General features: G+C 38.8%; 1 protein-coding gene across 2 annotated transcripts in view; it reads right to left on the bottom strand.

The window, feature by feature from the left end:
* fbxw7 (F-box and WD repeat domain containing 7) overlaps positions 1-25,156 on the bottom strand; it is a 54,968-nt gene that overhangs the window by 6,080 nt on the left and 23,732 nt on the right. The window contains exons 1-8 of one of the 2 annotated variants that reach the window (XM_026302857.1): positions 18,531-18,829; positions 14,492-14,574; positions 12,817-12,958; positions 9,951-10,085; positions 7,759-7,882; positions 7,458-7,594; positions 6,697-6,810; positions 1,139-1,320 (exon numbers count right to left, since the gene is read on the bottom strand). In XM_026302857.1, coding sequence (XP_026158642.1) covers positions 1,139-1,320; positions 6,697-6,810; positions 7,458-7,594; positions 7,759-7,882; positions 9,951-10,085; positions 12,817-12,958; positions 14,492-14,574; positions 18,531-18,569 — 956 coding nt within the window. In that variant the 5' untranslated portion in view covers positions 18,570-18,829. Of the gene's footprint in view, positions 1-1,138; positions 1,321-6,696; positions 6,811-7,457; positions 7,595-7,758; positions 7,883-9,950; positions 10,086-12,816; positions 12,959-14,491; positions 14,575-18,530; positions 18,830-25,156 lie in introns of those variants that run through there. The other variant, XM_026302856.1, reaches the window with a different exon arrangement.

Genomic DNA, 25,156 nt, shown 5'->3' with positions numbered 1-25,156 from the left:
ATCAGATGCTACACAAAAACCTTGGTGACCCTAAGGCGAAAAAAGCACTTGGACTCTTTGGAGGGTAATACCAAGTAAATGAGTGAGCAGCACTTCACTTAAGACGCCTCACAGGGTCTGTTTAATCACTATGAGACCATACGCCCACTTTCATAGATATACTGTCCTCTTTTACTGTTCTGCAGTTGCTCTTTTTGCACAGTGGGATCCTTGTTGAGGGTAATGATTCATCAGGAAGATTAAAGGAGTAGTTTGACATTTTGGGAAATGTGCTTATTCATTTTCTTGCCGAGAGTTAAATGAGAAGATTTCTGATTTTACACTTGCATTTTTGTATGGATAAATAACAGTGTGTGGTATTGATTGGAAGATTGTGTTGCCTTTAAACAGAGCGAAGACAGCTTTTCCACCAATTTACCATTACAAATGATGCAGCTAATTTTCTCATGTAATTCTTTGTATGAAAGTGAAAGCATGCTTTCCCCAAAATCTCAGAGATGCTGTTACAAATAAGCCTTTACTGTATATTTACGCTATGGAGTGCTACAAGATTATTTGTAAAGCTCATTAGTTTTTCATTTATTTTGTTTAACCCTTATTTAACCAGGAAGTCTCTTGAGACCACACATCATTAATTTACAACAATCAGATTGAAGACAACAGGATCTGATCGATAGAGATAAAGCTTTTCTATGCTATATAAAATAATTACCATCCTAATGACACATTTTTGGATAGGATGCTGAACTGACTTAAAAGAAGGCAGCATTTCCATATGAAGTTTATTAATATACATTAAACTTTGGTTCATTTTAATTATTGGACCAATCTGCCTATTATTTTCCAAATGAACTGATGATTTATTTGGTATATAAAATGTCAGCAAATAGAATAAAAGATGACTTAGAATTGCCTGTTTTGGGCTACCCAGGGAATTGTTGCCAACAATTATTTATTATTAAAATACTTGCAGACTAATTGCCTATTTTAGCAGTAAAGTTATTAGCTAAAAGTGCATTTTATCATAAGCACTGCAAAACCCCCCAAAAAAGCACATAAATTACAACAAATGTGCATTTTTGTTTAGTTTTTTTCTTCCACAGGCTAAATAAGGTTTACTGCTGAGTTTGCCCCATACCTTTTCTCATGTAGGTGCATGCAGCGCACTGTTGAGGTATGCCCATAGAGGGTGTGGATACATTCTCCTGTCTCTGCGTTCCAGACCTTGAGTGTGCGATCAGTGGAGCCACTGATAATAATGTTGTCTCGCATCTGGGATGACCACACGCCCCCTGTGTGGCCTACCAATGTCCGCAGACACTGAAAAGACCACAGAAGATACAAAGTCTCAATCAATGAATTTCTCTAGGATGTTAGAAAAGTTAGTTTAAAAGATATTCAGGGTCATTTTTATTCATACACATCACACATATCTTGTATGAACTCTTACTGCCTAGGGGGGAAAAAAGACAAGTAAAATGAAATTTGTCTGACCTTTCTCAAAGCTCAGTCATTTCTACCTTCCTGCTGCTGCACTGGGACAGAATCTCTCTGCAGTGCTTTTATAATTGCTTACTTATCTGCTGTAAAAGTGCCCAATTTGTTCTCTTTGCAGGAAGGGTTGACAACTGTCTTCAGTAAAGAAATGCAACCGTTCATCCTCATTAATGATGGTAGAGTAGGTATTGATTTCACCAGTTATGGAAAATCTTTCTGATCATCGGAGAATTTGCGACTCCACAGTTTGTCTCATTTGTTCCTCGATTTAATCAATTTATCCTAAATGCATTCAATTTAAATTCCTTGGGGAGAGGACAGAGGTGGTCGATGGAGAGAGCTTTGGTCACGTCAGTTTCAGAGTCAACTGTGTACAAAATGTGACCTCCCCTCTGCTCTCCCGGCTACAGCTGATAAGCTGCTGAGGAATAAATGGCAGAGCAGAGGAAGAGGTTTTATTGCAACGAGTCAAAGAGGAAGATGACACTGCAGCCTGTCTTCCCTCCTCTCTGTCCTGTGATAAAGAGATGCTTTAATTAACTGTGGGCCAATGTGGCAAGACCTTACAATCAACCTCACCACAGTGTTAAAAGTCTCTTGTTTTATCACCATGGTCCTTTTCCTCAGCTTTATACAGTGGCAAAAAGACAACACAGCAGCTGGAAGACATTTTACTAATTTACACATTATTGTTAATTTAAAAACTGGCAGAAACACAGCCAATTTGTTGATTATTGCCGTATATTAGCAGGATTATTCACAAAATTCCGATTGTCTAACATGCGTCCACATTTGTGATGGATATGTGCTACTGCTGTGTAACATTCAACTACACGCCTGCAGTTTATTGTAATTATATTCTCAAGGATGCACGATTTTTCTTGTGAATCAAAGCCAGTGGTTGAGGTTCCAAAAGCAAGAATCAGAGTGTGTGATTAGAGCCTACTCAAACACTGCGTGGGAAGAGAGAATATCTGCAACGAGGGGCTTAGCCGTCTTTATCTGTCTGTGAAAGAAACATAAAATAAACCTGTCCCTGAGAGCGAAAGAAGATTAGCATTCTTTTAATGAACCTGTAAATGACCTTTCTAAACACATGAGGGTTTTCATACAATGCTTTATATTTGCATTGTATTTGTTCCTTATTTAAAGAAAAAAAACAAGGGGGAGAGTTTACAGAATAGCAGCCAGAAACACAAAATACTCTGTATACTGTACTTTTCCATTTGTATTGGGAGAAAGACACCTTCTTTGACCTTAACAGGAAATATCTGAAAATAGAATAAACATGGGACTTTTAGGTTAAAAACTACTTGAGGTCAAGCCATCAAATTATTTTACAATCACGTTTTCTTAAAAGATTATCCAGGCTACAGCTGAATCTGGAAATGCTTTTTTGCCCCAAATCTTTGCTTTACCATACAGTTTGAAATTACAGAGAGATAGGAAAAGGAGACAGTCTATGAAAAATGTGTGTTTAAGCTTGGCTAGCAGGAGTCTATTTTAACCAGTTTCTACACATTTAATAACCATTTAAGACAACTCAAATCAGATCAAATCAGCACTTACTGCCCAGTGAACACACCAACAACAACACCAACAACATCCTCACAGCTGAATGAGCTGATGCAAACATATGAGTTGTCCTATTATACAAAAAACACACTTAATGATGTCTCCTTCATTATTTTGTGTTGAGACACCACCACGTGTTATCGAGAAGTATCTTCTTTCCTGAAACTATTGTCCATGTTCAGTTGTTTTACAAGAAAATCGCTGTTGGAATTGGCAGATAAATGAACTGACGTCTCAAAGTATTCTGAGCACTGTGTGAGGATGAGGATGGTAACATGTTGGACTTTTCCCTTCCTCATGCTGCTGATTTGAAGACAAGTCTTATTTATGGTTTCCCTTCAAAATACTGACAGGCTAATGTCATGCCCAACATATACAGATAACCACACTCTGCATTCCTCCCCTTTGTATCAATAAGTTCATGGCTCCAAAAGCAGTCTATCATCTGTGTTATATAAAAAGAGGTGAAGGTAAACCAGGTATTCATGCAGCTAAAGCATCTAGTAGAGGACACCTCTCCTTGGATATGACAGCAGTCTGCGGGTCTTCCATCTTAGATCTGCTGGACAGCTAGGGCTATCACTGACAGGCACCACCAGGGACATACAGTAGTCTGTAAGCAGCAGGCAGCCACCTTTGAAGCAATGAGATGTGTGCTGCTGTTTGTGTGTTTGGTTGGAAGACTGACACCTCTCACTGAAGCTAGAGGACACACAAAGACAGAGGTCCATCATGTAAAGACGGAGCTTTCAAAGCAGGCCCTTCTTCAGGAGGAAAACAAGCTTGCTGAAATTCTTCCAGACCAAATCTACACACACAAGCTCCAACAGGTACGTGACTTCACTTTCAATTTTTTTTTTTTTTTTTTTTTTTTAAATCTCAGTTGCAATATTTTCACCACAATCAAATGCCCATTATCTTAACTCATCACTAAGCAATGGTCCACTTCTAATCTTTCAAAGGTGTAGAGGCATTTACATGTGATGTGCTCATATAACTCCCTGATTGCCTCACAGCAAGGGTTCACATCACTGAGCTTTTATATAACAAGATAATTCATGGGCAAGGCAGAACAGACTGAAAAGACGAAGCATTAATAAATATCTATCTTAGTGCTTCTTGAATGTTTGGCAAGAATGCACTGGAGGAACAGGAACTGGTGAATATTTGCTGAACATTTTATAATTAAGCAATGTCCACGCTAAACCAGTTCATATGATTTGCTTTCTGTGATAAAATGCCCAGCAGTTTGACAAATAAATGATTCACAAACAAATCTTGAACAGAAAAAAGGATACTGGACAGATTTGTTAAACAATTGATAGAAACATCTGCTATCTTGTCAACACCATATTTGATGCACTATGTAGAGCTTGGGCTGGGGAGACTGTGGGATGTGAATAACGAGAACATTTTGATGCTGCAAAGTGATGAAACACCACTCGATTGACCCCACAATGTCCCATCACAGGGGAATCTTTGATCGCTCCAAATTGGACACAAGGTGTCTGAGGAAAAGGAGCATAAGTAGCTGTGAAGTGTTAACACAGCTCTTCTTTTGGTGCAATTTGTCGATGTGGTGACCGATTTCTTTCCCCATTCTATCAATTTAAATCTTCTACTTACAAGGCAATGTGGCAAAAGTGCATTTCTCCTCTAAAGGAAAGGGCAGCAGTAACCACTGATATCAGAGTATGAAACAATTTACTCTTGCAATCTGTAATTGTTCCATCAAACTCATTACTGATTTGCAGGGACTGCTTTTGTCAGATGGAAGAAAAGTGATGGAACAGAGAAAAAAAAAAAATCATATCCTCAGTTTAATGGCATCAGGCTTCAAAAGCAGCATGTTTATAGATTGAAATCAGAGTTCCTCATCTCCACTGATCATCGTACTTAGAACTCTTATTGATCCAATTCTGAGTAAGTTTTGGCTGAGCTGTGCAAGGGTAGCCTGGGCTTTTAGTGAAGTTGGAGGACTTATATAAGGGGTAAAAGGCGAACTAAGGTCACTTAAAGGAGTTATAAAAGAAGCTTATGGATGAGCTATTTTTGTGCCATTTTGGTCATTTGCAATGTGAAGGGGAAGAGAAATGAACATCACTATGTGGACTGGGAGCCACAAGAAGCATTGATCCAAAGACCATCACAACCTTTGGAACATCTTGAGACCGCTGATAGCCACTTTACAAGGCTGTTTCTCAGAGAGTGAACTGACAGTACGGAAAAGCAATCAAGTCCGCAAAAAAATGGCAAAGACTATACCAAATGTTGACAGCAGAGAGGAAAAACAAATACAGGTGCTGGTAATCCCATTGTATTTTTACTTTACAATTTTACTGACATTGACAGCCACTTCAGCTCAAATGGTCCACTGCTTAATTGGCCATTTCTCTCCAGTGAGGGATTCTCTCTCGCTGGTGTAGAGAGCTAAGGGAAGCAAAGAGATGAATCCACAATGGTGATGTGCTTGGAATACAGCACTTAAAAAGAAATAGATCTCTTCCTCATGATTAATGTAAACAAACTTTTCTGGGGAGGATTTCCATTGTCGACATTGACATTCAAACACAATATATTGTGTTTCTGCTGGTGATGTCACTGATCACAGGCTTCCACCTCCAAAAAGGAGGTGCCACAGCTGTAACTCAACAACTTGTCATCCAGGTACAAGTCTCTGGGTGAAGGAGAGTCAATGTGTGCTCTATGATTATTCAATGACCTTTGAAAAATCTGTTCAGATCAGCAAATGCTGTGGCTGATATGCACCTACTCACATTGGCCGATTGCCATGTTCACTCTCTGTTAGAGACTTTGCAGCAATGAAAAGCACATCTCTGGTCGATTGTGTCCAACAAAAAGCAAAAGTTATTGCGGGGTGATTATGCAGAATGCCAATTTATCTAAGTGCTTTTCATTAAATGTGTTTTTATTTTTGTGAAAAAGTTCACAGCCCATCTTATCTAATTTATTTGAGGAAAAATGAAAGGAACAAGGTGGAAAAGAGAAATATACTATAACAGCATACAGAGGATTTTTAATAAAATGGAGTCTTAACACCCAGGAATGGAAGCGCTGTGATTTACAACAATCTGTGAACCTCTCCTCCAACACCACAGTACAACCACTGCCTTTCTGTTTATTACAGTGTAAAGCTGCAGCACAAGACCTGTGCGGCTGCACCAGCTTCAGCTATGAATACTAACACTGCTTGCCTACATGTGCTGTGTATCAACTCCGCAAAACGGCTTAATGCAAGAGAAGAAAAGAGACAGATTCTTGTCAGGATGTTTTCAATTAAATATTATTAACCATTAACTATAGGGTCATTGAAAGCTGTCCGGATACTGTTAAGTGTTATTAAAATCTTGCTTATGTTTTAATGTAAGGTGAAATGTACAGCATGGTACATAGGATGACAGGAAGTCTTTAAAAACATGAAGCAATAATCTACACAACTCTGTTTCCTTCACTTTTAAATCAATATATCTGAAATATTCATGAACATTATTTAACTTTTTATAACTGCCTGCCCACAGTCCATTAACATCTGACTAAATTAACAGAGAAGAAAAGGAAACCATTAGCCCTACAGGAGAAATCGGTAAATAGAAAAGTACTTACCTTTCCGGTGATAGCAGACCAGACTTTCAGCGTGTTGTCGTCAGAGCCGCTGACAATGCGGTTGCCACAGAACTGGAGGCAGGTGATCACGTGATCATCATGACCTTTCAGCACCTTTGAAATAGCACAGACAGAGAAAGAGATGCATTAAGGACACAGAAGAAGGCTGGGTGGGGAATGACAAAGCAAATGGCAAGAACTGACACAACAATGACAAGTCTCTGGTGCTTTAACCATCAAAGTAAAGAAGAGACCAGTCAGGAAAATGTCAGAGTGCTGCAGGTGTACACACCTCTTTAAGCAGTGGTGTGTGTGTGTATTTGTGGGTGTGGTCTCTGCTTGCTAATGCTGGGTCATGGGACTGCTAGCTCAGCAAACAACACACCCCAAATGCAAAGGAGTAAAAAGAGCACAGTAACCAAATTTACATCAGCAGCCTAAAATGACCTGTAACTGTTTTAAAAAAAAGCAAAAGGTGCACAAGGCCCTTTAGGGATCCGCTTTAGCATGCAGCTCATGATTTACGAGAAACCTCTAAACAGGTAAAAGGCAAACGGAGTCTTTATATTGAAGATCATCCTGCACTCTGGCTCAATTATCATTCAACTCAACACTGCTGAGCATGACCTGACCCATCACTAACTTTCCATTAACTCCATACTTCAGACCCTTATTGAACTCTCTGCCTGAGTCAAAGTCATTGGATATCAAATGTAAGATCAGCTGTGCTACAGCAAATTTAAGTTTAAAGAAAAAAGCACCTTGGGTGATTTGAGGTCTCCTCTCCTCCAGTTAGTGTCTATTCTGTGCTGCCTGATGTAGGCACTCTTCCAGGGGCTGTGAGTGAAGCCAGGTTTGACAATTTTCCTCTTCTTGAGGGGCAGAGGCTCATCAATGCCTATTTGGAGAGAAAAGATTAGACGAACAGGCTCTTGCTTTTGCTCTTAAAGCTTAAATCAGGTACAACCTACAACTATGAGTACAGCATTGGCCACAGTGGTAGCTCCTGCTGGGTAGTTACATTTGGCTTGCCTACATCTGCTGAAGAGACTTAAGACTCACCTTCCTCCCTGCATTTTTCTCTCCACAGCAGGTTGTCTTCTGCCAGGATGCGCCAGTAGCGACACGTCTGGGCTGCTTGGAGGAGGTCCTTCGGTTCCAGGAATGACAGCACATACAAAGCCAGCTTTTGACAGCCAAGGACCAGTGTGAGAGGTGTAAATGGAAAAGATGATACAAAGATGACACATTATCTACATACATACAACACTGTAAAAATCTCATGGAGAAGGACTTCAAATTTGAAGTAACTGATCACAATAATAAAAATGGAACAGGTAAAGAATACAATATTAACAACATGAATCTAACTGACAAGTGTACACAGTAATACTGCTACTGAATTTAATAATTTCTATGAAAACCTAACAAAAAAATACAATAGGAGCTTCACAGTGGAGGCAATAATGCCAGTGATACAGTTTGTTAAGCCAAAGCCAACAAATAAAGACACAAAAGCTGTTATAATAAGCATAAATCTGGACCCCAGAGAAATGGGGGAAAACATCATCTGTTGTGTTCTGCTGTTTTTCATACATATTCCAACAGGTATAAATTTGGACAGCGGTCTCAACATACAATGTCTGTCTACATAACAATGTAGTGGATCAACCTTTATGTCGAGCGATTGCACTGTATCATCACAAAAAGATAAAGGATTATGGGTTCATTTTTACAGGATGTGGTGTAACCCATTGTGCAAATATTGTTCTTTCATTATACTGCAATAATCTGAAATGATAATGACCACCATCACAATGTGCAACAAATTCAAGATTGGTGTCATAAACAACAGGCACTAAATGACTGTCAGAGCCATCCCCAGTAACCAACAGTGGGTATACACATATTTTAGACCAGTCTGACATCAGTAGCGCTAATCACTATTACAGTTCAATTCATCTACTTGTTATTCTTATGATGAATCAGTCTACATAATGCATGAAGATGAAGATTCATATAGCTTGTTTGTAAAGTTTATCATCAAGAATGAGAAAAATGCACTAAATCCTCACATTTGAGAAGTCTGAATCAGGTTTGGAAATTTTTGCTCCTACTGCAAATTTTTTTTTTATCATCAATTTGTGTTGTTACATTTGCTGAATTGTCACAGTAAAATGTCTTTGTAACTCTAATTGCAGCTACTCGCTACAATAAATTACATTTGGTAGATTTGTCCTTCTCTAAGGACAGTTCAAAACAACATTTTAACAGGAAACTGAGGTCACTATGAAGGAGAGGTCTTATTTGAGACATGTGACATTCACAAGGTTTCATGTCACTGTTTTTTAGGCTTTGCATTGTCAGTATTAAGTTTGTTTTAAGGTATTTGGCCCAAACAAGATCCACCACAACCAATACCTCATTCACCTAAACACCTGTTAAAGTCAGTAGTGATCTGTGCTCGAGGATATTACGGAAACGTGTTGAATAGCCCTTTGGGTTGGTGATTGCTTTTTAAACGTCAAACAGCCTCCTGCAGATTCTCTTCATACCTTCAACTCCAAATGTATCTATAGTGTAACATGATAGACTGTCCTGTTAAAATTACTTTACAGCTCTACTTGACATATTTCCAGCAGCTCTCACAGAGGACAGATGGCATTGTCAAAAGAAGTCAAGGGGAACAAGACATAAAAAACTGGAAACAGCAACGGTAAAAAAAAACAAAACAAAAAAAAAACTGAAATGACAAGGCTCATGTCCCAGTGTGAACACACATGATACTGCTGGTATATCTGGCTTTGGAACAAGTGGTGCTGACACCTTCAAATCTTGCATCCTATTGCCTCACACTTTATGCTACCACCACCCCCCTTCATCTTAACACCTGCCAGACAGAGACAAGGTGTTAAGTATTTGATCAGCTCCAGAAGATACGTTGGTTTGAGGCTGTTTTATACGAATCTGTTATGTGATCTTATCAGTGTGGCACCTCAGATTGTTTGTATTGTCAGTTATGATGCAGAACAAAAACAAGACACCCACTATGGATGCTGTTAAATGATGTGAGGGAAGACGGCAACAGGATTGGGGCTAGAGAGGAAGCCTTGTCTCTCTGGCAGGTAAGTTCATTCAAACACAATTACAAAGGATTCACAGGGGAGTTGAGGTCACATGGAAAAGGAAGAGGAGGATAAGGGCTACAGAGCAAGTTTTGAACTGATAACAAAGAAGGGGATTCGGGAACTCACCTCTTTGGGCAGCAGGGAGATAAAGTCTCGCTGAAACTGCGGCTCTATCACCTGCATCATGTGCTTGACTTGTGTGGGCTCACAGCTGTCAATCAACTCATCCAGCGCCAGCAGCTTCTCTGGGCCAGTCCAGCTCTGGAACAAAGGACAGAGGTGGTTTTAAAAAAATGAAGCACTCTCCATTACATCTATTTTGCTGTTCCTTCTGTGTAAAGTTACTTACTATAAGTGCATTTAGATTCTGTAGCAACAAAAGCTACGCTACATCATCAAAAATTCTAAGGTGAATTACTCTCAAAGTGTGTTCAGCGGCACAGCATGACTGCATAGGATTTTCTTTCTTTTTTTTAATTTGCCATATTAAAGTCCTAACATAGACCTATTGAATCTAGAAACTCACAATGTGCCACAAATGTAAGCACTTTTTTGTTAGGCAGCATCATGCTTTAGTGTTTACCTTTCTTCATTTATTTTGTAATATAGAGCTACACACCTTTATTTATAGAATTGGAGATAACGGATGACATTGTTTGACTGTCTTGTTTCTGAATAGGAGACTATTGCTGTGCAGGTTGCTGTGTTTATTCATTCAAAAAGTTGTAATTATAGTGAGAAGACAGACTGTAGTATAATTCGTTTTTTAGATGCAAAAATGCTGCTGAGAGTTTTTCTTTAAATTTGCTAATCTCGTCCTTACTCTAACCGAACTCCGCCGCATCATAAACAGGTACATGAAAACACAAGCAGCCAATCAGTTCTTGTAGCCCATCATCAAAATTGAAGCCATAAACAAATACTTGTTTATGTATATAGAGTGTTTATGTATATAGAGTGTTAACTGTCCCAGTTTGCCATCATTGAACTGGGCACATTGTGTTCATATGGAAGTTTATTTTTCTGAGCCTGATGTTTTGATCAGAGCATCTCAGAAAGATTGAGGTTTTTAAAACATTAATGTTCCTTGCATGCATGTTTTTGGAGTGAAGCACATGCCTATTTCCAGAAGTCAACACATTAGTAGAACATCTGAACATCATGAACGACTCTATCAACAAGGTTATTTGAGCTCAGGGCTTTTTGTCCTGCTTGAAAATTCTGTTATTTAACACTGGCAGGCAGGATTAACGCTGTACTGTACGTGGGCTTCAACGGCTGTAATTGTTTTCCTCTGTGGAGTGCTGAGATCTAACAATGATTACAGTGTATGAGGCAGGATGGAAAATCTGATGCATGCAAACCACCTGTAATTTGGCAGCTAAAGGCTTTAGCAAGAGGTGCTAGTTCTAGAGGTAATCAGAGGTTCAGTACTACACAACAGCTACTTATGACTTACATCAATTTTCTGCCATAGATTTTTATTAGTACTTTAATTCAAATAACATCTTAAACAGCCAAGGTTATCACCTCCAAAACTGAGATGGAAATATTTGGTTTAGACTACCAGTAAACATGTCTTAAATTTCCTGATATTTCTTTCAAGAATCCCCTGAGAATGGCTGTGACACAAACCGGTGGTAAAAAATCAGTGATATTCTTGAAGTGGCAGGAAATTCTGGTTGCACACAAGTATTACTCTTTTGATGAGCTACTATCATGATGGGCTGCTGATAAAATGCTTCAGATCAGACGCTCAGAAAAACTAAAGTATCTGCTTCCTTAATTTTTTGAATGAAGATTGAACTGTTTAGCAAATACAACTTCTGAAACACGTATCACTTAAACTACAAAGACAATGAAGATGTGATGACGTTAACTCTTTGTTCTTTAACATAGGCTGTGTCTTGATGTTTAGATAAAATTCAGTAGCAGATGTGAGATATTAAGTTTATTTTTAAGATTTTAACAATGTATGGTACTGAGCCCAAGATGGTTGTATACAAAGAGTTCAGTATTTTGGAAAATGCTTTTTTTCCCCCAAAAAGTGGTCACACATAAACCACCATAACATCACAATAGTTTTTAGGCTTCTGTACAAATTAAACAAAAAAGAGGTAATGTGAATCTGTGTGTTTGAAAGGTTGTGTGTAGGTTGACCTACCATTGGACAGAGCCAACAGAGCTGGTATAAAGATTCTCGTTTAACTCTTGGAAAAAAGAAAGCATTTCTCAAAATCACATAATCCTTTATTGTGAAATGTAACTTTGCCATGACCATGACTATTTATATTTTTGTGTTTTAGAGTGCAACAACACCAGGCATATTTGTGAAGAACATTCTTTCTAGATACAGTCTGGTGCTTTGAAATGTGTTTCCCTCTAATATGAGCTACAGGCTAGAACTGGATTGGGGAATGTACAGAATGTAAGTTTGAGGTTTAGCTGCCTGTAGCCTGATTAAAGACGGTGGACCGTGGTAGGTCAGGCCTGAGGACTAATACAGGTAAAGCAAACAGTGAGGTGTGACACATTGGCCCAGCCATTCAAAGATAATGAGTTTAAGCTCTCTTAGGTAATAAAATCCATGGCAACCTATTATACATTAAATTAGAGACCCCATCGAGGCTAATATGTATAAATGACATCCTATTTCCATGAGGTCTGGGATGATTAAAGCTCAAGTCTAACAGAACTGTCTCTATTATGTTGCCTTTGTAAAGATGATAATATAGGAAAACAAATATAGGTCTACAGCTAGTCTACAGTAGACACGTGAGCTCCTGTTAAGTCTGAGCAGGTACGCCTAATTCCAATTCCATGCTACACTGCCTATGGTGATGTGGTGGGCCAGAACAACAAGGCTGCAATTATCTCTGAGACTAAGTGAACATTGATTAGGCATAACATGTGCTTTTTGATGAGCTTTTGAGGCTCAGAGTTGCCCAAGGGAAAAATGAAAAAGATAAGGATATGACTCCATGGTACTCACCTGAAATGTTCGGAGCCATTCTTGGAGACCCGTGGGTGGCTGGATTGAGGTGATTCGCCGCCTCTGCTGCCCCTGACCATTGGCTGTTCTGATGTGCCCAAATGTGGTGGGTGTGGCTGGACATGGGACAATTCCTGTTGGGCTACATTTTACAGAAAAAAGCAAAACAACTTTATAAAAAAAAAAAAAAAAAAAAAAAAATCAATAACTATATGAGACATTTAGAGGAAAATGGACAACTTAATGGCAACACTAAAAAACATGAGGACAATTGTCTGCACATTTTCCTTGTTGGAGGCAATATCTGCAGCTTTTGCACAATATGCTCTATGTCTGTTGTTCAGTGGTCACTGGATCAGCAAACACTGCTATGCTAAATATTCAAAGCTGTGCTCTGTAGGCATGTTTACTCATCACTGATTTGATTAAGCAATAAAACCTCAGCTGCAAGTATGTGTATTCTTGTAGGCAATTCAAATAAAAAAATAGTGTTTCTTTTAAGTGGATGGCAATTTTCTAAATTAAAACTACTTCTTCAGTTATTATGTACATGTTGAGAACAAATAGGTTACATGCAAGGGTAAAATCTCTTGTATTTACGCAGCCAAGAAGTCACTTATTGTTTTCAGATGCAACAGAAACTGTTGTGGTCTTACATAACTCAAACAGTTCTAGCCCAAAGAAATCAAACTGTAATGTCTGAACATCAAGAACATCCGAACAATAAAGTTATTTTTTTGAACTCTATCATTTGAAAGCTTCAGCTGAATGTTATCCTGTTAGGTAGGCAGGTCTGAATGACGTACAGTGTTATACAGTGTCAAAGTCACAAAATACTCAGCAACTGTTGGAAGTATTCTTTGATAGTGACAGAGGTTTCTACTATTTTGTCCAGTAGATAAACATCAATGAATGCAGGCTTAATAACAGAAACACCTGTGTGTAATACAGCACATTTCAACAGCACCACAAACTGCAGCCTCCAAAATGACCATAAAGCTGAATCAACTCCAAAACAGTTTCAACAAAAACTGAACATCATCACCATCATGGATGTGGAAGTTATCGCAGGAATGTGTTAGCTTTAGCTTGGTGTATCTAATCAACTGGAAACAGACTATATATTTCTGGCTTAGAGACATCAAGGTGTGCACAGACCAACAGACCTTGTAATGTAAGGGCAGGAGTAGAAACCATCCAGAGGGCACCCTCAATAGTTCAGTCTCTGCTTGCTGACAGCAAATGGGAAGCTAGGGGTCTATTTCATTATTGATTCATTTTTAATGGGAGAGGAAGCTGAGACGGAACCAGTTACATGGCAGCATTTACAGTTAAGTGCCTGTGTTCGGTTTGAATTTTAATGTGGCTACATGTTAACACATGCATTAAATATTCAGGGTTAGGGAAACATCTGCTTGCTGAACATCAGGAGGTACAATGCAATGTGACGCATCATTCTGCCTGAAGACACATCCAGCATATACTTACATCATTTATTTTCATAAAAGGCTCATTTACAATATGTAAAGAAAGAAAATAAGAAAATATGGCACTTTAAACTTTGATCCTAATAAAAGAAACAAAACAGGACACTGCAGTACAAGGACATTTGGGATAAAGTGAAAAGCTCTGTTGGGCAACTTAGAGGTAAGGAGTGAAATGCAGATTCCTTTACCTTGGATACTCTGGACCTTTGCAGGGCTTTTTTCCTGAAGGGAAAGATCGGACCTCGGGGCCATGGTCCAACTTTCTCTTCATCTGAAAAAGAAAAAAAAAAAAAAGAAGAGAAGAAAAACATTTTAACCATCACAGGAAAACACTGTACATTGTATTTCAACACACAAAACATAAACCAAATGTTTGCATTGCATCGTTCTGATCCATCATCGTTCAATCGAATAACCTAAAAAAAAAAAAAAGAAAAAAAAAAGAAAAATACAAAATTGCTTTTACTAGTTACAGACTTTGTTAACATTATGTCTGAAATTCAGCATAATAAATTACAGGCACCACAGTCTTAGAAAAGCTTTATGCAAATGGGATTTTAATCTTTAACGCATATGCTTCAGGCTCATTGTATTAACACATTCCATAACAAAGCTGAAAGGTAGATGACGTTGCTCAACATTACGAGAAGAGGATACAAAGCAGGTTCTGAGTTTCATTTGGTTCATTTTCCTTGTTGGAGACACATGTCAAGTGGGCAATCATCCTTGAGGAACCAGAAACCCAGTAATATCAACAGCCAATCACACATTCATACCCAAAACTTGACAGGTACAGAGCATGCTCCTGTAGTCAATATAACCACAAGCTACAAAAACTTGTTTGCTGAGGGCAAAGGGTGCATTCTTCAGCAATGAAGTTTGATTCATACTGATACTTGAGAAAGAAAAACAGAGCGAGCCAGTTCTTTATCATTCCCTATCACCTGCATGAGCACACACGCCCCCACCCCTGCTACCACCTACTCCTCTGTGCATACAAAGGGGTCTGTGTAAAGTCCGCTGCAAGCCAGTTTTGTTCATCCCATGCCTGCCACTCTCTCTGGCAAGACTTCTCGCTACACATGCAAGTGATCACGATCTCATCACTGGTCCCTCATGAATAAACAAGCTAACTGAATAACTGAACATTGATTTTAAGCGCATGACCTTGTTCTTTGATTAATTAAATATGTTTCATGCTAAATGAAAGCTTAACTACATTTTGCTGTGGTGTTGCAATTTTAGCCTCAAGTTAAGCTAGTGATTCAACAAAGAGATAAGAAGTCTGTTCTTAATTCTCTTTCTGGACTTCAGTTAAAATCAGCTACTGCATATGGTATGAACCTCCAGCAGAACCAACAAAGACATTTGAAGCAACATAAAATTAGACTTCATGGTGCATAAATGATTTATTCTCGTGCTGTTGCATGTGATATATTCAACTGTGGCATAATTCATAGTTCGGCACTTTTGTTTTGAAGCAAAAGTATTCAGTTTGCCTACAGGTGCCATCCAGTCTGTTGACACAACCTGAAACTGAATGTCTTAAACCACATTTAAATGTTACCTTTTTGCTCTTATGGTGCATCTGAGTCACTGTAGTGTTGCTGTAAATGTTGTAAAATAGAAGAGCCTTGGGTATTTGACTCCATATTGTCTGGATTTACAGTGGCATGATTACATGTCTCGCCTCAAGATGTGTGTTTTTTGTTTATCACTATAATTTGGTGAGTGTGTGTTTGTCCTCACTGTGTTTTCAGCCTCAGGATCATGTTTGAGTTTTGAGAACAGCACGCAACATATCAAAGCTATGACAATCTAAAGAAAAGAGTGTGAAAAAAAGCTTAGTTTCTTGATAAGCAAAATAAGTGTGTAAATGTATTAGACATTAATACAAGATGTTTTCATCAGTATTTATTTTAGATGGCATGCCTGAGTTTATAGAGGTATATGACTAGCATACCAAGGTGTACTAGGTGCCCCCTGGACATTAGACTATGATCTGATGATTTGTGATCTCTTCCTCACAAGTCAGATCATCTGTGAAGCTGCAGAAGAGTTCAAGGGGAGAGCCATAAAAACCTTGAAATCCATGCTGGAAATTTACAGAACAGTCACTTGGAATTTTAGTGGCAAAAACCTAACCACTGCAAATGTGGTTCATATGCCTTCAAAAGCTAAACAGGTATTTCGCTCATGATCCATGTTTGTGTTTCACATATCTGACAGACTAAGCTGTTTGATAGCTACAGATTATAAAGTCAGGTTTTTCACATATTCCCGTTTTATTAAGATTTGGCTCTAAAAACCCAACTGCCTTGTTCTTGAAGTGGTGATCTCACTGCAATGGCAGTTCAGTAGCCAAGGAGAGCCTGGGTGTGTGTGTATGCATGTGCTGGGTGTGTGCGTATTTTGTGTATGTGATTCTGAGTGTGTAAGAGAGAGAGGGAGAAAAGGAGTGCTGCCTGTCTTAGAGTGTGTGTGCATCTGTGTGTACATGTAAAAAAAAAAACAACCTCAAACTAAAAGCGAGCAAGGAAGAAAAGTGCGCAACCAGCCTCTTCTTATGTTTCAGCCTGGGAAAAGGTAACCAGAGAGGACGGCATTTGTAAATCACTACTAATCAGTCCACCCTCCTTCTTCTTGTCTTCCCCTTCCTTTCTCTATCTGGCCAAAAGCACAACAGATGGATACGCAGAGAGTTAATGATATTTTAAAGACAGCAATTGCTCTTACATAATGTGTTGATTCATTTCAACAGCGGCTACATCCTACAGCATCAGTCACTTGAAAAATCTTTTCTCGTTTTCTGTTCAGACATTAAACATTTTCATCACATCAATCAGCACCGCTGGATTCTCAGACACACTTGTATGAGAGAACTGGCCATTCTGCAGAGAGTTCTGGAGTAAGCTGTAAGACTGATAAAAACCCAAACTGCAATCAAACAAGAATGAATCCATCTTTACAATAAATTGGTCTTGGTGTTTCAATTTCTGCCAGCGCAGCCAGAGCGGCACAAATACCTTGAGCTTCAAAACTGACTTCAAAATCCTGTTATCTCAGACTGAGTGAATCCAAAAAATTGATGTTAAACAAATGTACCTATAAACACCTAACCACTGATTAAAAATGATATTTGCACTTATGATAATTGAATGGAAGCCTCAACACTACACAGTGCAGGTAGCTACACACAAGAAAAATCCCCTACCTCTAGAGACTGTCAGATTTTGACATGATTAACAAGTTTGTTTAAATTACATACTGCATAATGTGTCCCATTCACATTTTTGTTTGAACTTAGCTCCCAACTCAGGGAGCATCATTTTCTGGCTGCAACCCACCATAATACACCCAACATCCTTGAGGATATTCTACCTCACCCAGCCTGACACAGTGACCCATTATCTGTGGTTGGAGCCTGAGGGGAGTGCACAATGTCAGGGGACAGGCTACTCCAACAGGCGACAGCAGACTGATCCCATGCATGAATCTCAGACAGTCACTTTGGTCAGCACAAGAAAACCACTGCTGCATAATGTAGAATCATAATGCTGGCAACTGGGGAGGATTTGCAGGGGATAGTAGCCGTCCTGTGCTTGACACCCAACTGAAATGAACCAAAACTAAAGTCTGCATGCAGAAAAATACAGATGAAGCTAATAAAGAGGTGATTATCAGCCATCCATGTAGTATACATGTTGTAGTGACTCGGTTATGTGGAGGAGAGGACCACAGTTGAGGTACAGGTGTAAAGCATCTGAGCCAAAAATTGGATCATCTACAAACCACAAACGGGAAATTCAGCAGTAAAAAAAAGGCAGAAAGACGAACACATTTTTATCCTGCCTTGCAGATTTAATGGCCACAACATTGCCAAAGCCCTGTTCGCGTAGAAATGCAGCGATTACAGTAGAATCACGGCGGTGGTGGTTATTATTTACACGGCTGAAGTTACTGAGAGAGGCAAGGATACCAAATCTGGTCGTGATAGTACAACACTAAACGCAGCGTTAACACAACATAAAGGCCCGGGCAATTAAAGCGACGTCTCTGGAGGTCTGCTACACTGCTGTTCATCCTCCGCAGTGGCCGCACAATCTGCCGTGAGAGGCGCGTCAAACATAATGAGGGCGACAGAGCGAGTCAAACATTAAATAATAAGACACGGGGATGTGCTGGAAGGAGACACGGGCGCTTAATACAAACAGAAATCCTACTCACTTTGTAGAAAATCATCTTTAAAGTGCCGTAGAACCCCATCCTTGTAATCCGGTGTGTTTTCCCTTTCCCTCTTCAGTGACAATCGGTGAAGTCCAAATCTCTGCGCGTACTAGGGAGATAGCTCTGACAGTGTGAGGGCAGTGTACTCTCAGGTAAATCCGAGGCTGCCTCTGATGTGAACATGCTCGGGCACGTCACCGGACTGGCGTGCATGCAGTAAATTCCCCGGTTAACGATTTTTTTTTTTTATTAAATAAAAAAAAAAGAGAAAAAAATAGCCCCGCTGTGTCACACCGACTTAACTGGGGCTCGGTCGGTGAGTGAACAATGAGATGCGACGATCCCGGAGCCTTGTGCGCCGCCGACCAGCCTGAGTGAGCAGGGAGAGAACAGATGAGGGAGAAGGAGGGTGACACTCGGCTGAGAGGGGAGGAGTGGCGGGGAGCGCGTCAGAGCGCAAAGCAGTGCCCTCTTCCTCTTCACAGCCTGCACGACGGCTTCTCCAAACAGGATCGGATTACAGCCTCCCCGGTGGAGACGGCAGGAATGGTGCAGTCCAACATTCAACACTGTGCGCAGCGCATCCTCTGCGAGCGGGGTACCGGGGGACATATGCGTAACAGACGAGGCGGCACACAGGGAGCGGGAGGGGTACGCACTTGTTATTTTGCATAAAAAGGTGGACCCCACAAAAAACACTTCATCCATGCACCCCGCCCACGGACCCACTTCTCTTTATTTTTACATGGGTGTCATCCTTATTAGTCAAATTTCTCTGCAGCATATACTGCATGTTACATTAAATATTACTAAGTTAAACAGAACATATTGAAAACCTGCTCACTAAAAAAAAAAATAAAGTGGTTAAAAAAAATATAAGGAAGACTCTACACTTTTGAGGTGGTTGTACTGTTCTATATTTCATTTTATCCTACTTTTTAGTTCACTACATTATAAAGGGGAAAACACTTGTTATTCCACTTGGCCAGAGAATGTTTGGATTTTGAAGTGATGCTCCCTTACCAAAAATGTTGATTACATTTCCATCGATCTATTAATCCTTCCAGCATATAAAATATGCTGCATTGTTATAGGGTAAACTACCAGAAAAGGTATAAAAGCACTTTAATTTGGCTTCACCTCCATCAGCCACAATATCAAATGTCCTTATATGTCAATGCATCAATAATAATAATAATGATGATCACCTGATAATATAAAGCACCAACAGTGTCAGTGTGACTGAGTGCTTTTGATACTTTTCAGAGTGTATTTTGAGGCTAATATCTACAAATATTTAGGTAAAGTTAGACTGAATAAATAGTTATTACATATGTTAAGTGTTTTTTATAGTGTGATATTGCTACTTACAGTAAGTAAATGATCTGAATGGCTTACACAAATATTGAACAAACTGTACTGGAGTGCTGCATTAAAGACATGCATTAAAAACATTAAAGTCCATGTCCATGTCCAGTCTCTCAGGCATCTGCTGTACTTATTCATGTCCACACAATTATCACCAATATTTGCATGTCATTATGGAAGGTGATGCACCTGGGCAGGTGTGTTTACAGCGGTATATGCACTTCTGATGGATTCTCAAAATAGCGTTAGTTTAAAACTACAGGTTTAAACACGGTTAGTGCAGGTGATTGTAAACCATTAATGTTTTTGATTAATTTTGAGAAACAGAGAATATTGAACAGCAACCCTGGCCAATTATGTTCCAGTGTTGTAAAGAACAAGCAAACACATTTCTCTATTAAACTGACCAGTTGTCACTTTTAAACCCAGACATTTGTGGGTATTTTCAATTAGATACTGAGAATGGGTTTCATGCATAAGATTTTAACATATCCAGTTCATACCGGTTTTCAGCCGAGCCATTAGTTTCAGTAGGTCTTCACCATTTGCAACCCTTGGCCTCCCAAGACAATGGCATTAGATCATCGAAACAGGAGGCACAATGAGGCATCATGGGAAGGGCTCTATTCACAGGTGATTTAGCATTGAAATCTGGCAGCCTTTCAAATGCTTCTGGCCTACACCTGTAATTACTGAGTGACCCAGTACAGGGGATAATTTTAGGGTTTTTGGTGAGAGAGATCTGGTAAAAATCTGCATCAATTTGAGATGGCATTGCTGAGATTAAGAGTAGACTGATGTGCTCTGCCAACCCTATGGCCTTTTTCTTCATAAGTTAATAAAAGATAATCAAATGCTGTGAGAAGAAGTTTTATGATTAAAAACTGATTTGGATAAACTCAGTCGAACTTGCTATTTGTAGTAATACACGCGGAAAAAAAATTAAATCAGTGGTTGTTGGGATGAACTGGACTGTTTCAAGCTTTGTCTGTGTGTGTTTAAGGTGGCCCTCATGAGAAAGGGCCCTGGTTGGGCTCTGCCATCCCAACCTTTACACAGCACATTGGAATGCATGGCATGCAAGAGGGGTTGCACTGTGGCCTTTGAATAGGCTGTGGCCTCCTTTGTCGCTCTCCTTCTGCCAGTTGGTAAAGCATTAACAGGCCTCTCCTCCCTTCTACTGACCTCCTGCTTATCAAAACCAAAATCCTGCTGGTCTGACGCAAAGCTTTACAAAAACAGGTGTCTCCGAAAGCAAACTAATTTCTGACCGAATGTGTTTATTATCAACAAACAAACATTTTCAGGTAATAGCTTTTCATCAGATATTGGGTCCTTTAGCTGCAATATTTGAACAGCAGAGGCGGTATAAAAATACACTCATTACACTGCAGTGCAATAGATAGCTTGTGGGGAAATGCAAATGCTGTCTCATTTGACTATGCACAAACAATAGACAACACCAGTGCCAAGGTTTCAGCATATTGACTCAGATACTGTGCATATAAGTTGGGTATCATTGGATGTACGAAGATATAAGGAGGCAGCTAATAAATGGATTTTCCTTGTCAGTTTATTTAATAATTAATAAGGGATTATTTCATCTATAAATTGCCAAAAATAAAGATGAAAGAACAATCTAGCAGAAGACTAAATGCTGTCCTTATACATACTTTTTAGTTGCAACTGTTTAGTATACTTGATGTGATAAATTACCTGATGTTTTAATTGACAATATAACTACTTGGATAATTCATTAAAAACACACTTAATTTGCATAAGTCATTTTTAAAGCAAAATGGGGAAAAATGTGAAGATTTGCTGTTTCATTATATCCTATGGTGATGATGGATTTTTAGTTCTCTGACACTTTATAGGTCTAATGATCAATGGATACAATGAGAAAATAAAGAAGCTGTTGCAGCCCTAAATTGATTATTATTTCAAATTAAATTCTCTGTTCAGTGACAAATTGATTATTCTTTTCAGTACTAAAAGTAGTATTAAGTGATCTATAGGTCTAACACCATTCTAATGAGACTGAAGGCCAACTATTCCAAACTAGCAGATGTTGGTGAGAAAAAGCTGAACCACAGGAGAAAAGAGCTTTCGTGAGCAAATGTTTAATGTGAGGTGGTGAACTTGAAGGAGGCAAATACTTCATGGGCAGTGATGCATCACTAAATGGGGCCGTGTCATTGTTCGATTGTCCTTCCCAGAAAAAATGAGGACTAGGGGGTCTCTTCTCAATAGGTTTTACTGAAATGGTGAAGTGCGAGACCCATTCCAGGGTGGACAGATGCAATGCGTGTGGGGGATGTTTGATGAAAAAGGAAACCATGGATCATGGCATTCTGCAAAGGATAATAATAGCATCATCTGCATGAGTTGAATTAACATATCGTACAGCCACCCACGCGACAAACATTCAAGTTTGAAGGGGTCGGGTCAAGAAAGAAATTAAAGCAAGAGTCAGTGATATCTCCCTTGTGACATCAATGAGGCTCACGGAAAATAAATGAAGAACAGAGGTCAATATTTGCAATTACTGGCAATTATTTAAAAATTTGAGTTTCAAGTAGATGCAGCATTTTAAATGTATACAAGTAGAGTAGCTTAAAGGAAAACAGAAAACTATCGATAAAATACACTGAATTGAGAAATTGAGTTCTGTGATTCACGTGGAAAAACCATAAATAAATGTTTTATTTAAAGCAAAAGGTTGCCCAATGTCTTTGCTAAATTCATTGCTGTGCAAATCTTTAAAATAACAGCAGCATAAAACAAAATCTGTTCTCTTGTATCATTTATAAAGTATACTACAAAACATGTCACATACTGCCTTCGAAATCCCAATGTAACATTCTAAAATCTCAAATATATGGGTGAGACCAGGAAACATATGAAGTTCTGTAATGTGCAAAAGTCAAGATTTAGCATTTCAGCTTTTTACCCTGTAGAGGAGGAATAATGATACTAACACTACTATACAGCTGTGGTCATAAATGTACATATGCCACTGGCCATTTAATGAAACACAGCGCAATATGCACAACCTTTCTGCCCTTTTAAAATCAGATTGACTGCAATTACTAAATATACTATGTGACCACTTTCCTTATAAAGAAAAGTTTTCTGCATGATCACTTATATTTAAAAATAACCAATATTTCTTAAATTTTTTATGAGCACAACTGTACCTTCTAAGGGCAAATTGTATAGGGAAAATCTACACCATAGAGGTATTAACATTTTCCTCCATTTCTAATCATTTTTCCCACAATAGGCCTCTATCTGGTTTTGCATTTGGGTGCAGCCTGAGCTGTCATATCTCATTCAGAAATGAAAGAGGGGTTATGGAAATGTGTGTGATGAGCCAGGTGAAACTTGGCTGGGACTAGCATCAACATTTACACAGAAACGAATAAACCTCTTTAATCATCCAAAATTACCACTCTGCATCCCAGATGAAGTCAAATGAGCCAAATAGTGCCTATGGGGTGTTGCTTGTCATTTGCAGGTTTTTAAATATCCTAGAGAAGGTGATGGCAAATTGCATGGCATTGTCTTGGTTGCATGATGTAATCTCAACTCACTACAGAAACTTACACATCACACTGCTTTAGTGATTTTTTTTTCTCCAGCTTGTGACAGTGGCCTTATCTGGAAGACCATCTCTCACATATCACAAAGCAGTAATTTGCATGTTTACTGTTCCAAATACAGGTTTTCAAAAGAGAATATGAAGGCATAACCTCTAAACTGAAATTTTACCTAAATTTAAGTAGATTAGAGCAATCTGTTATAAACAGTGGGAAAAAAAAAAAATCAAATATATTTGATCATTCACAGATTCATTTGAAACTTAACCTCAGTTTTTTATAACCATTCAACATCAAAAAAGCAATTTTGGGTGGAGGTATTATACCTGCTGAATGTATGTGAGTTTTTTTTTTTTTTTTTTTTTTTTTTTTTTAAGATTAACATAAATCAGGCTCACCAACAGGTGAAGTAATCTGCAAAGAATGCAGTAGAAGCGTTGTACAGGTTTGTTCAGCTGTAAGTTGAAAACAACGTTCTTATTCTAGATATCCACATTCAGTGCACATGCGACAGAAAAACAAATATCTGACTCTCATGTTGATCCAGAGCTCAATTTCTAGAGAGTCAAGGGCATATTTGATCTTGCTTAGATGTGTCTAGTGGCCATGCTTTCAAAAGGCAAGGCCCTCGTTTAAAGTGACTATTTGCGATTATAGTTATCTCTGATAGACCACCAGCAGAGAGGATGATAGCAACCATTTTAGAAGTTGACATGTTGGCACAAAGTGAGACTCGCATAAATGCTATACTTTAAAGGAGAACAAAAGTTGGCTCAAAGTGATCATGAACGATGCAGCAAAGCACCTTTCATGTAGAATGTTAACTGGACATGAGCAAATGTACACAAGAGTGCACTGGTTTAAGCAATCCATAGGCTATTGTGATTGTGAAAAAAGTGAGAATATAGTTTTTAAAACGTAAAAATTTATAATTTTAAAATCTGTTGCAAATCCGTATAAAGGTAAAGAAATGGAAGTTCCAAATAAGTAGACTTCAATCTCTGAGTGCACAGTATTAAAAGGATATAGTTTAACAGAAACGCATCACTGCAAATGTTACAAACTGTTTTTTAATCAAGAAGGACCTGGTACTATCAAATTCTGCCAGTGATGAATAGAGATTCATAGGTGGCAGCAAAATGTGTTATACTGTAGATCTCTTTACATCAACAAATGCAGACAGGGAGTGCACACAACACAAAAGATGTGGAGCTACCTAACAAAACAACCCGAGGGATAGTGAAAACTACCTGTGGAGAAAGAATCCTCTAGAAGATGAGAAGTAATATAACAATTTACATCATGAAGTATAGTCTACCACGGGATCATATTCACCGTGTTTAATCTGCCATGCTGCTGGGACTGAGGATCAAGTAGCCTTCCATAGCCAAGGCAATGCAAGTTAATAAGAAAAGGAATCTTAATGGTGTTTTTTTTTTTTTTTTACATTAGGAGGAAAAGAGCAAGGCTATTTGTTCTGAAGAAGACAAAATCACGTTAGTGTAGTGAGACAAAACTGAGAAAACTCAAACAATCACAGTATAGTTAGATGATGACAGTGGTAAAAAGAGAAATGTGTCTCCCAAGAGGGCTACAGAAAAAGAGAAGGGTCAAGGGCTATGTTTCATTTAAGGAGGGTCTTAGAAGGAGTGAACC

Source organism: Mastacembelus armatus, chromosome 1, assembly GCF_900324485.2.
Source record: "Mastacembelus armatus chromosome 1, fMasArm1.2, whole genome shotgun sequence".
NCBI classification, from domain to species: domain Eukaryota; kingdom Metazoa; phylum Chordata; class Actinopteri; order Synbranchiformes; family Mastacembelidae; genus Mastacembelus; species Mastacembelus armatus.
Note: the sequence above shows the minus strand (reverse complement) of the source record. Positions and strands in the feature narration are given on the sequence as shown.